At 34.5% G+C, this 13872-nt stretch overlaps 1 protein-coding gene across 2 annotated transcripts in view; it reads right to left on the minus strand.

Moving 5' to 3' along the window:
• The window catches only part of LOC107442570 (vesicular glutamate transporter 1), a 202369-nt gene that overhangs the window by 14277 nt on the left and 174220 nt on the right, over nucleotides 1-13872 (minus strand). For both annotated transcript variants that reach the window (XM_016056167.3, XM_016056165.3), the window contains 6 exons: nucleotides 13328-13415; nucleotides 11742-11828; nucleotides 8120-8256; nucleotides 6050-6199; nucleotides 3254-3386; nucleotides 988-1098 (listed from right to left, as the gene is read on the minus strand). In XM_016056167.3, the coding sequence (XP_015911653.1) occupies nucleotides 988-1098; nucleotides 3254-3386; nucleotides 6050-6199; nucleotides 8120-8256; nucleotides 11742-11828; nucleotides 13328-13415 (706 nt within the window). The remainder of the gene's footprint in view (nucleotides 1-987; nucleotides 1099-3253; nucleotides 3387-6049; nucleotides 6200-8119; nucleotides 8257-11741; nucleotides 11829-13327; nucleotides 13416-13872) is intronic.

Here is a 13872-nt window from a genome sequence, read left to right on the forward strand (position 1 = left end):
GAGGATATTTTACATCAGCTCTGTGGTTGGTGCGAGCCGGGTGCGGAATTCGTATCGACCAGCCTTCGCTGGGATTAAAAACCGGTTCACTTCATTGGTAAGCGAATGTTCTATCCCCTGAGCCATTGCGGCTCAGAGTTGCTTAATTGTACAATTCCTGGCCAAGTCATTAGACGAACTAAGAGATTCTATGCAAAATATTAGTTATCAGGTGATACTATACAGCTTTATTGTTTTTGCGCGGCTGATACCAGTTTGCGCTTGTTCACGTTCGTATTTCAATGGGTTAACATTGTAATACAATACGTTAAAAAAAATTCAAATAGGAAGTATATAAAAAATCTCCTGAATAAAAACCCATCTCATGTATGTTTTAATATAAAAGTATGTAATTATTAAAACTCTACCGTGTGTCTAGTAATTTGATCTAATCATTATAATATACTAATATAATACCTGATAAAATAAATATTCTATGTTTATATAATATATCGTCTAATTTATCCAATCGTTGAATTTATATTATACATCGTCTAAATTAACCCATTGATACACGAACGTAAACCAGTGCAAACCGGTTTCAGTCGCGTAAAAACAATAAAGCTGTATAATATCACCTGATAATTAGGATTTTACATAGAAACATATAGTGCGTCGAATATAAAGCTGTATAATATCAGCAATAAAGCTGTATAATATCACCTGATAATTAGGATTTTACATAGAATCTTATAGTTCGTCGAATAATTAGTCCAGGAACTGTACATTTAATACACAAGATCCGTTTTCTTAATGGATGAATATTCCCATTACAATGTCATTATAAGTTTGCAGGTAACAGCGCGATACACATTTAGTGAACTTATTCCAGCAAAAAACTACTCAACTCTCCATCACGTTTTAAACGGAATTCTGCGTTCTATACTTTTTAGAACTGACATAGTGAAGTGCTTTCATTAGTTATAGCAAAAAAGTGGTTGTTGTTACCTGATATTGCAAATCCACTGAAACCTACTGCCAAAACCAGAGCAATAGTTGCAGTAAGAGCACTTCTTGTATAGGCTACGACTATCATGAAAGTTGCCTCTAATCCAAAACCTATTGAAACAAACAATAGTTATTGCAAAATATTCTGATAATTGTTTCACAATACAAGGCCTTATCATGAAGTATGTTTAAAGAATAAAATAACGTATTTTTAAGGACATTAATGCCAATTCAAAAATGCTATAAATATATTTTTAGTAGACTTGTTGAAAACGATTCTTGTCTGACTGAAAGGAAAACCTATGGACTTTTGATGGTGATAGAAGTTTATTTCAAAAGTGTTGCACCCTACGTTTTTCGTATTCGGTCAGACAAAGATTTTCTTTATCTTTTACATCTACTTCAAAAAACGTAGTCCTTGAAATTTTATTATCGTCCCTGTAAATTATAATTTTTCGTGTAAAAGCAAAATATGTTTTGGCTGTGAACTTATAAGGTTCCTAAAAATGACTGACGTTTTGAAAATTCAAACAAAGAAAAATATGAGCTGATTTCTGCTGAGGAAATCTATTTATTCCCACCTAGTTTCACAATTAGTTACAACTAGCTCCAACAGATGACGCTTCGGACTGGACAACAATATTCAATCTGAATATAACTTCTAAAATTGAACTTCAATTTTTATACGTTATAAAAAATAGTGTATACATGAACCCAGTTCCAGAACTGTTAGCCAAGCCATATAAAATGTCTTTTTAATATCTAATTATTTTCAACATTCTGATATTACCAGGAAAGAGACTTTTATTCGGGACTGTGAAGTCTTAGTGTGGAATTTCCTCATCTCCTATTCCACTTAGTTAATAATTATAAGAAGAAACTGTACTGTTACCTCTAAAAATGTTTTTGAGCTTATGAAAATTAGTGAGACAAATAGCTATTTTGTGAACAAAAATATTATATTGTGGCAATCACAAATTAAATTTATAACATTAAAACGCATTTGAGCACAAGTTTTATCGAACTATTGAAAAATTCTAAAACAAAGCTAGATTATTTGAAAAGTTAATTAAAAAGATATACAAATGAATTCTATGTGTCACAGAATCTCTTTGTGATAACATGTGTTTATAAGTGATGGCCAACTCTTTTACGCATATTGGTGTTGTAAAACTTCAACATTTTGTTTTCAAAGTTTGTTTCTTCAACTGTTACCTATGTTAGAATGTAATTTTAGGTAAAATGTACTTTTACTATAGGTTACTGTATATATATATATATATATATATATATAACGTCGTTGCCGAGTGGANGGTAATAGTTAAGGATGTGTGTGTAAGTGTATATATATATACACACACACACACATATATATATATATATATATATAACCGTTAAAATGAGGAAATTGGAAGTCAATATTCTGTATTACAACATGGCCCTATATCTCCTCTTAATATTGACCCATAATATTCAAACTGAACCACGTATTATATAACCGGGGGTACTAGTGTACCCTGTAATCATGCAGATTGAAATATGCTAATGTACCCTGTAATCATGTGCATGCTAATGTTATCATGCATATTGAAATATAGATTTTCTTAGTAATTAATATTTACCGAAAAAAAGTTTTATAGTTGGAGTTGAGCTATACTTCCTAGAAGAAAGAAGACTTCTTTAGTAGTCCGAAAGTAATGACCATTTTCCCCCACTGCGCAGATTAGTTGTCCGAACGTAGTGACATCCTTCTTACCTCCACCTTGCTGTTTATGTTCGTCGGACTACTAAATTGATCCTTCTCTCTTCTTTGAGGTGTTGCTCGACAAAAAGACTGCAACTAGCGCACCGTCGTTGAACAGCCGACCCAATTTTTGGGTATACGACTACTAATGTTCAACTACGTAGCCTTGTAATTTTGAACCCAATCCAAAAGACAAGGGAACTCCTGGATCAGGTATTTTGAGAAATTTGCCTTTGTGGAGGATTTTTTGATGGAACTACACATTTGCGTTACATGGAGAGGTAGACCACGAGTACCTCCTACTGTTAGCCTACCGGCAAAGGGACTCTAACCCATGCTCCGTCTACCACTGAGGATATTTCACGTCAGCACTGTGGTCGGTGCAAACCGGATTCGCATCGTCCAGTCATCGCTGGGATTCGAACCCGGTTCTCCTGATTGGAAGGCGAACGCTCTGTCCCCTGAGCCATGACGGCCCAACCACCCTGCTATGAAATACAAAGAGAATAGAGAAACACTTACCACCACAATTAAAAATTTTTCTAACGGCTGTTGTTGTCAAGATTTCTCTTCTTCGCAGTGTGTCCGCTAGATGACCACCTACTGGAACTATCATGGTCATCACGAGATGGGGTAGAGCTCCCAACACACCTGACTGTCACAATAGAACACATTTTTTTTATTTATTAACAATAAGTTATTTTTAAGAAGAGTAAGGAAACAAAATATTAGCCTTAAGAAATTTTGATCAGATTTTCACGATGTCGGTCCGATTTCAAATATGCTAATTAATTATAGAGCTAACCACGAATTAAGAGAGTGTGTAGAGTTTTTAAAAAGTGCTTAAAGGTGTTTATTTTATATTTTCGTTTTTAAAAGGCCTTAAAGGTACTTTTTTCATGGGGTGTTATTAAAGTGCTTAATTTTCCTTTTTTAAAAATGAGATATTTTTGTTCTTTTCCATGTCGATTTTCGCCACGTATTATGGAAAAGCGTACTTTTCCAATTGTTCTATTTAACGCTTTCACAATTCCTTCAACCACAATCTATTTCGGCCCACCGTCGGTCCATAGCATATAAAAGCACCAAACATTTTAAGTGTGTGATGAAATACTTGCGAGTCCACAAGTGCGTCGACAGAGCTGGGTTCGGTAAGAATATTGCACTCTCATGCGCAACTCTGCTGCATTTTGCAAGATATTCTCAATTTCAGGCTTCATTTTCCACCCTCTGATATCGAACCGAAAAATCTCTCGATCATTTTATAATGGCTAATACAATCAAGAAAAGAGTTATTTGTCAGAAACTAGTTACTTAATCATGATCATCTAAAGTCTTTTGCATTTGTTAATGTATATGGTGCTTAAATTTTTTTTTGAGTGCTTAAAAAGTGGTTATTTTTTGTTGAAAAATCTGGCTACACACCCTGATTAAGTTATAGAATTAGAATAAAATATAAGGGAGGAGTAGCTATAGATCTAAAAATTATAGTTCTAAATAGTTAAGTCAAAGGTTTGAGAACTTAAATATTAATTTCACCTTTTGGAGTATTTCGTTACATCTCCTGAACTTTTCGAATGAGTCGATATTTTTTTCACACAATTATAAAACTGAATACAAAAAAATAATTTTATTGCTACACATAAATTCTCTTAAAAATTTAAGGTTTCGTAACGATATTCTGGCGCCCTCATCACTGAAGATTTTTTTTTAATCTCCGGAAATCTATCTCATCTAATATATATAATTCTCTTACGTGGCTCCCAAATTTTGGCTGTATTTCTTTTCCGTCAGTGGCAACGTTTGCTTTGTTTTGTTTACGTTACTATTTCTCTTACACGGCGAATCGACCAATGATTGCCGCTAAAAATGTCACATGCCAAATCTAGCTGAGGTGGCTCAACATATAGCGCTTTCAAAAACGGAAACTGAAATAACCAGAGAGCATCAGCTGCGGCAATCTCATACTATTAAGCTAGGCAAAAGTGAGTAGTCTTTGTCGATAGATCTCTATTTTAGTATTTTGTCGAAAGCGCTATTTTTCACGAATTTATATATTACGAATTTATTTGACGATTTTTGATTTATATCACGAATTATACTATAGCGCATTTCTAATAGGTTTAACGAATTACATGTCATTTATAGTTAAATAAATTTCAATCTCGTTTTGGACAAGTTCTAATCTAAATAATGTATAAGTAAATAGTTTATGATTTTGGAGTACATGCATCAAGTGGCAGTTGCTCCGAAATACAGTCAGACCTCTATTTAACGAAGTCGCTAAATCCTGATAATAAGTTCGTTATATGGAACATTCGTTAAATAGAAAATTAGTTTTTGAAATAATTAACACAAAACAGGTTTTAAATTCATAAACACTAGACATAATTAAAATAGCAATTGCAAACACTTTTATCATGTATCTATTATTTATTTTATAAATCTTAACGATAAGAGAATGGAGCAAAGCATTATCCATTATATGCTACATATATTTTCAACTAAAAAAAGCTAAATTTATGCATAAAATTATAACTGCATTCATTATAAAAATAATTTTAAACATATATTACCACATGCATTCATAAGTTTAATGACTACTGATAAAATATGTTCATTTTGTCAGAGTTTTTTGCTTGAAATGCAAACAAAGAATAAGGAAAGGGATTTTACTGCTTTTCTAAAAGTTAAATGGCTACGAAAAAAAATCCAAGGTCATTTCAACCCATCAAATGGGTTAACAAGCTTAAAATGTTTTGAAATAGTTTGGGAAATACTGAAAGTGAATCTCAAAGAAAAGTTCGTTCAATAGAAAATTCACTTCGCTATTTGGAAGTTATTTTACGAAGAAATTTCCAAAAAGTTCTTGGTACCTCGAAAAAAAAAATCGCAAAATAGAGAAATTCGCAAAATGGAAGTTCGTTAAATAGAAATCCGACTGTAGTTACAGTGTTCTTTTAAGTACTAGTCTACATTATTAATTTCTAACCCTGTTTTTTTTTCATTACTAACCCATAAAATCTCAGTTTACATTATTTAAATTATTTACTCTTTAGCTTTAGTCTGCATTATTAGTGAATTACCCTTGTTCTGAAGTCTCGGTCTACGTTATTAGTCTATAACCCTGTATTTTTTCATTATCAACGCCTTAAGTTTCTATAACATCTAAAAGTTTCTCGAACTTTTGAAGTAATACGACTCATTTACGTAATTAGTTCCATCTCCAGTTTCAGTCGACATTATTAGCCTCAATCCTTAAGTGTCGCCATCTTATGAGACAATTATAAACTGAAAAAAAAAAAAAGGATAATTTACCTGATCAATGTCGAAGTGGAAGACCTGCTTGAGATAAGTCGGCTGGGATAATAGTAACATATAGAATGTCCAACTTCGGCAGAAATTGGCGACAACGATTGCATAGACTGGCATGGAAGTAAATATACTTTTCCAAGGAGTTGTTCTTAACTGGAAGTTAAAAAAACAATATCATGAGGAAATGCAACAGATATCAAGTAATTTGCTGAAATTTTTGTTTGAATACCTTACTCGTCGGTAGTAAACTGACCAAATTTCTAATCTGACTGGGAGATAATAAAAATTTTAATTAAAATAGCGTCGTCAGATAACAGTCCTGTAAGTGGGGTGAACCGAATTGTTACAAATCTTTGAGCGGTGAAGTTGGATTACCAATATTAAGAAGTATGTAAAATGTTTAAATTGACGCCTTCTTTTGCTTCAATCGACCACATGTTGTTAAAACTTGACTGAAAACGCTTAAGTATATGGAATCCTATGCATTTATTTTGCATATCGCTCATTTGGTGAAACAATGACGTAACAGTCCTAACCTAAATAGAGTAATTTGTTTCACCAAATTATGTACTATTAAGAGATATATACTATATAATAGTATATGAACGATATAGTATTATATAATATCATTTGGTGAAACAATGACGTAACTGCAATATCAACCTAAATAGAGTAATTATCAGTTACGTCATTGTTTCACCAAATGAGCGATGTATTTCTTATTTTATATAACCGCTGTTAAACTTCCGACCCAATTTTTTGGGCTTACGACTTATAATGTTCAACCTTGAAATGTTGTAAAGCTTTGTTATTTTGAACCCAATCCAGAGGACAAGGAAACTCCTGGATCAAGTATTGGAAGAAATTTGCATTCGAGGAGAACTTTTTCATGGAACTAACCCGCATTTGCGTTACATGGAGAGAAAAACCACGTAAACTTCTCATGGTTAGCCTGACGGCAAAGGGACTCTAACCCTTGATCCGTCTACCACCGAGGATATTTCACGTCAGCATTGTGGTCTGTGCAAGCCTGATGCGGAATTCGCTGGGATTCGAACCTAATGATATCCCCCCCCCCCGAGAGTAACGATCTTATGAGGCGAAAGAAAAGAGCATTCCCGCCCCCCGAATAAATAGTAGCAAAAAATAAAAAAAACAGTAGAAAAGGTAATTTTACTTTTACCCATTACTAAGAAGTGAAATAAATAGTATAAATATAATATTGAAATTACTGATTTTTATTCTAAACATTTAGTTGATAAACTTGCAGTATCGCGAAAAAGCAGAAGATACCAGTTTTGTTCCCTTTACAAAATAATCCATTAATTGGGCAAATAATAATAAGTTACAGTTCTTTAACATACATTTTTGTTAAAAAAATTTAATTTATATATACTTTGATCAATACATATTTTTTAATATACTTTCGGTCCATCCTAATAACCAGTTAGTTGACATTCAGAAATCTGCATTTGCAAAGTGAAAGAAATGGTTGGATCGGAGCCCAGATGGCAAAATAAGGTTCATCTTCACTCAACAAAAACCTCTGAATGTAAACCTAAAAAAGGTTGTAATACGGTTTACGTGTAAACCTTGTAACTTTAAAACGAAATCTGCGACAATCTGCTCTATTCTACACACATTACCCTCATCTAAAATATTGGAAAAGAACATTCTATATAAAAACCTTAAATCGAGGTTGACTTAAGGTTTTCAAGCGTGAAAAAAATCCTCGAATAAAGCTAGTCTCAAGGTGAAAATAATCTTAAATCTAGGTAATCATAAGGTTTCTTTTCGCAAAATCTTGCATGCTCAGCTAAAATCCACTTCGTCATGAAATTTTAATGGACAATGCAATTTGATCCTATCACTAGTGTGACGTCAGTTAAAACATCATGATGGGCTTAATTGACAGTACTTTTTAAAAAATAATTTTTAATCCTTTTAGGATGAAAGGCTTGAAACCACAATATTTTTACTTTATTGAAAAGAGGTTCTTAGCACAAACATTTTCGTGACTATAAAAATTTAATTCCGTCACAAAGTTATATGTTTTCTGTGAATAGTACTTACCGTAGGAAGGGTGCTGGAAACTTTTCCTATGCTGTTCTCGATGTAAATAAGCTCTGCTTGAGTGATGGTCGGGTGTGTAGAGGGTCTCTCAAAGGACAGCCACATCCAGAATACGTACCAGATTATCCCAAAAGCGCCTTACGGAATAAATAATTAAAATTTGACACTCAAGTAAAAAAATAATATCAACAAATTGTACTTGAACATTAATACTATTATAAATAAAACTAACCAATATATCTGCAACTAAAACCTAGACCTGCTTTCCTGGGCAATTTTCAATAGTTACCTTTTTTTTTGTAGGATTTTTCACTGTTTGCAAATACCACAACGACTTAGCATGTGTCTTCGAAGCTACTATTTACTTATGTATACACTGTTAAAAATTCCGTGCCACGCTGCACCAAAAATTGGTATTCAATTGCTGGCTACATAAAAATGGAGCTCAATTTTACCATATTTTGATATTTTCTCTAGCTACAAATATCGGTAGGAGGTTGCACTAAAAGCAGATGTTTTGAAGAAACAAAACACCTGCTATCATTCTTTCTTTTATAAAAAGCAGAAGATGGTTACACCATTATTAGGTATTTTTTAAAACGCACAAATGCAGGCCAAGGTTGCTATATACCCTAACAAACCTATTTGCCTTAAGTATGTTATTTTGTGACATACCTCTAACCGTTTTATACCACCAACCGAACTTAAAAAGGCAACATAAAAGAAATGAACTTTAATGAATGCAAATAAAACTATTTAAATAAGTTGGTGCTTGAAACAACCTGCATTAGTCTTCCCGAGACCGAGTTGTATTGCAAACATGGCGTCGTAAACAAATATCGTTCAATTTACAGTCACCGTCAAAATTTTGTGTCTTTTACCAAATTTTGGTGCCATTAGTTGCAACAGGAAGTATTTCTCGGTCATACTTCACAATTTATGGTGTAGCTAAAATAAAATGATCTTTCATTTAGCTAAACTTTGGGATAGTGAGAAACTTTGCACCAAATACTGGTTCAAGATTTACCGAGTTTTTTTTTTTTACAGTGAGATCCTTTTTGATCTTGTGCTGTTAAAATGGCCGACAGTTCGGACAATTCATCTAAGAAAAAGAAAAGAAGTTGAAACGTACGCTTAAAATGTTATGCTTAAAAAAAATAAGAATTTTATCTTCACCAAATTACGATATTAGTTACCAAGTTCGTCGGTGATGTTGACTGAAAAAAAAATTATAAAATAATGTTTCCAAAATAACTTCTCTTCACAGTGGAGTCGGAAAAGAAGACTGGCATACACTCAATCAAGCATTTCAGTTGGAAATATCAGACACGCAGCGGGAAAAATTGTTTTTCGTAGTTTTTTCCTGTCTACAGTGCCATCCATTGATAAAATTTGTAACTATTTTGTAAATTTGATTAAAAAAAACTTTTATTTCAAAATTCCTTCTAAACTGCTGTTTGTAGAAAATGCAACACCATGAAGGAATCATCAGTATCAAATGAAATTCGCAGCAAATGTCAATTATAGGATATTATGCAAATTAATAAAGTTTCAGAGCCATCGCGCGTGCGTGGCGCGCGCAGCGCCCTCTGAATTGATGCTGAAAGCGTATAAATAAAGTGCTGTAGCGGGACGTTGAAAATAGTCTATGATTATTTGTTAGTGGCAAACGTTTAGTGAGACCTGAGTATGCCTCCACGACGGAAGAATAAGAAATTCAAGCAACTTACGGAGTTTGAACGAGGGAGGATAATCGGCCTTCGAGAAGGAGGATTTTCCTATCGCGCAATAGCAGCTCGTATGCAGCGGAACAGTTCCACAGTGATGCGAGTTTGGAAGCAGTGGACCGACGAGCACCGAACAACTCGAAAAACAGGCACTGGACGACAGAAGGTGACGTCAGAGCGCGATGATCGACACCTGCTCCGCATGGCGGTGAATGATCGCACAGCTTCCTCCAGGCAGCTGGCAGCACATTGGTCTACTGCTACAGGTGTACAATTGTCGGCTTCGTCAATTCGTCGTCGTCTGCTGCGCCGTGGATTGCGTGCAAGGGTGCCATTATACAGGATTCCCCTCACGGCGGATCATCGACGGCTGCGTCGGCAGTGGGCTCTTGAGCACAGAGACTGGCGAGCTGATTGGCACCAAGTTGTCTTTTCAGATGAATCACGCTTCAATTTGTGGACCCATGATGGCCGTGTTCGTGTTAGACGTTATGCCGGTCAACGCTGCCTTCCTGAGTGTATTATTGAACGACATAGTGGTCGAACACCCGGAGTTATGGTCTGGGGTGCGATTTCGTATCATGGACGATCCAATTTGATACGAATTGAGGGTAATCTCAATAGCAACAGATACGTCCGTGAAGTGCTACAGCCCGAAGTCGTTCCTTTCCTTCAAGGCATCCCTGGAGCTATCTTTCAGCAGGATAATGCACGCCCACATGTTGCGCGGACTGTTAGAGACTTCTGTTCAGCACAACGCATGCAACTTCTTCCTTGGCCTGCTTATTCGCCGGATATGTCGCCTATTGAGCACGTGTGGGATATGGTTGGTCGGCGTCTCACTCGTGATCCGCGTCCTGCAGTTTCCAAAGACGAACTTTGGTTGCGCATACAAGCGATATGGAATTCTCTTCCTCAAGCAGATATTCAACATCTGTTTGACTCCATGCCACGTCGTATAGCAGCACTTATTGCAGCGCGTGGTGGCTGCACCAAATACTGATTTCGGACGCTTAATTTGTTTCTTTTGTTTTGAAAATTTCATCATTTATTTGTATCAGTACAAGTCGTTTCTGCATTAAATTTCATTTGATTCTGATGATTCTTTCATGGTGTTGCATTTTCTACAAACAGCAGTTTATTAGTTCACACTCTCCCTATATATCTTGTTCAAATTTTCTATCGTTAATAAAATACTTTTTTATTCATCTCCACTCAAGTTCAAATACACTTGTAGTGGATGACACTCGATGTTAATACAGTTTTTTCAAATATTAATTCATCCGTTAAATAGGGATGAGCGAAAAACGAAATGGAATTTTCTGATGGGGTTAAACGTTAGTCATTGTTTTAAATTTTACTATAAGCGATTCAGTTTTTCACAAATTTTAAAAAACCCATCAGTGATAATTTCTAATTTATAGCCGTATTTGAACAAAAAAATAGTTTATTGCGCACATTTAAATATTTAATTATTTTATATTCGCTGTGTCAGATCAATTCAATAAAGAACATGAAGTGGTAGCACAAATATAAATTCATCAATTAAATTTAATTAATTAAATTTAATTAATTAATTTTAGTTTTATATGGGAAAAAATTGTCATTATTTAATAAAAAGTTAACTAAAAAAAAATTGTTTTTTTATGTCTTAAGTAGGAATTGACTTTTAAGTTCATATTTTTAATATTACTTGTTCTAACATTCAATTATTTAAAAAAAACATTACGTTATTGCTAATCAATAACTAGAGATATTACTTAAAAACAATTTTAAACTAAATATCAATGCATCGTTATAATCAGATATGACGAGAAAAAAAAACATTCGTTGATAAAAAGAATTCACCAAATAATTTTTATGGAACGACATTTCATAAAACAAAAAGCTCTTACCATAAAAGTAGAAACATGCTTGCCAGCCTATTAGTTCTGTTAAGAAACCTGACAAAGGCATTCCAACTACTGCACCGGCGTATGACCCTACATTTCAAATACAATAAAATCATCATTTGTATATGAAAATACATTAAAAGTCCTTTATAAACGACAGTTCTCAAAGGCAAATGGAATTGTCGTTCATTCAAGCTTGTCGTTAAAAACAAATACAAATATTTAATGTTAAAAGAGCTAAATAAAAAACTAAAATAAAGGTTGGTAGGTATTTTTTTTACGTCGCACTAGAACTGCACAATGGGCTATTGGCAGTGGTCTGGGAACCATCCCTGAGGATGATCCGAAGACAAGCCATCACAATTTTGATCCTCTGCAGAGAGGATGGCTCCTCCGCTTTGGTAACCCGACGACCTGCGCGTGAAGTCGAGCACTTTACGGTAGAACAGTTTAATGAGGACCAGTACCGTGCACCCTCGGTCCCTATGTAAGCTGATCAAAGTGGTCACCCACTCGCTTACTGATCGCAGCCAGTGATGCAGGTGTTACTGGGAATCGTGTCTTTACGATCAGTCCAATGCGGGACGATATCCTCTTGGATTTTGGAATACACAACTTTTGGAATACTTGGATTGTACAATAGCTTTTGACGTTATTGATAACACCGAATATTGATTTCAAAAGTAAACTGACCTGCGGTCACTAAGGAAAATAATGGCGACTATATGGTTAACAAAAAGGCGTATTATTTTGAAGTGTGCGGTAGGTCTCCATATCGCAATAGCGGAAGTCTTGTAATTTTAAACTCGCTATACAAGTTTTGTAATTTTTGTATTAGAATTTTGATGGTGATTTGGAAATGTGTCATAATACTGGACTTTTAATAACATGCCGAACTCGTTATATAGAACGTTTGTGTTTCGGTGGGGAACGCTGGAACATTCACCATACAGTCCAGATCTTTCACCGTGTGACTTTCATGTTTTTGGACCTCTAAAACAAGCTATTCGCGGACATCGATTCACAACGGATGACGAAGTGTGTGACTGGATCCAGGCCTGGATCCGACAGAAGCCTACTAGCTTCTTCAAAGGTGTCGCAATGGGATAAATGTGCCAACAGTTTTGGCTACTATTTTTGAGTATGTGTACTGTGGATAACTGCATTTGTGAGTTAATAAAATCGTTACCGTTACATTACACTAGTGACCAGGTTTCATTTGAATGCCCCTCATATATCCAAAACCAACTGGTCTTATACTATTAGGAAATGCTATTCAAATGTCATAAATAACATATTAACGCCTCGTGGAACATATACCACGAATCAGGGCATAGAGGTCATCAATCGAAATTGAAGGGGGGGGGGGTGATAATAAAGTTGACACTCAATCTATATTTCTATTCAAACAACATTTTATTCCATTTTTTTTTAGTTTCTTAATTTTCTTTCACTATAAGTTACATTTTGAGAAGAAAATTTTGTGTGGAGACTACTTAAAATTTCACAATTTATCTGCTCTACCTCTTAACAGGATTAAAAAGAAAATTGATTCAGTTATCTATAATTGGAAGGTAAAGAAGGTTTACCGCAAAACGCCAGAGTGGCTAACCGACTCCTCTCCATTGGTGGAGCCCAGTGTCTCCAGATGCCATGACAAGCAGGATATGTTACTCCCTGAAACAAACACACATTATATATATATATATATATATATACACATACNTAAATACCAAAAGGTCAAAAAAAAAAATTAAGAACGTACCTTGCGCACATCCATTTTCTGGCCCATCCTTGGTAACTAACAAATCACACGCACTTCAGTGCTGCAGTAAGAACACACTATAAACAAAAGCCCTCTATTTACGCTTTTACCTCAATTTGCGTTTTTTATTTGCCTATTTAGTAATCTGGCAATCTTGTTGCGAAAATATTTTAAATCATTCTTGAAAAATTTCCTATTCATGTAAGTTCATTTTAATTCGCTACTTCGCTTTATTTTCTGTTCTTACGTGATATTTTTATTTGATGCCCTATAATTTATTTGTCGTAAATTTTTTGTAAATTTTTTTGAGTGCTCTTCACACTAATGTATCGATATATTTTGCTTTGGCTATATTGATACAATATTAGA

The sequence above is a fragment of the Parasteatoda tepidariorum genome, chromosome 6 (genome assembly GCF_043381705.1).
Source record: "Parasteatoda tepidariorum isolate YZ-2023 chromosome 6, CAS_Ptep_4.0, whole genome shotgun sequence".
NCBI lineage: Eukaryota > Metazoa > Arthropoda > Arachnida > Araneae > Theridiidae > Parasteatoda > Parasteatoda tepidariorum.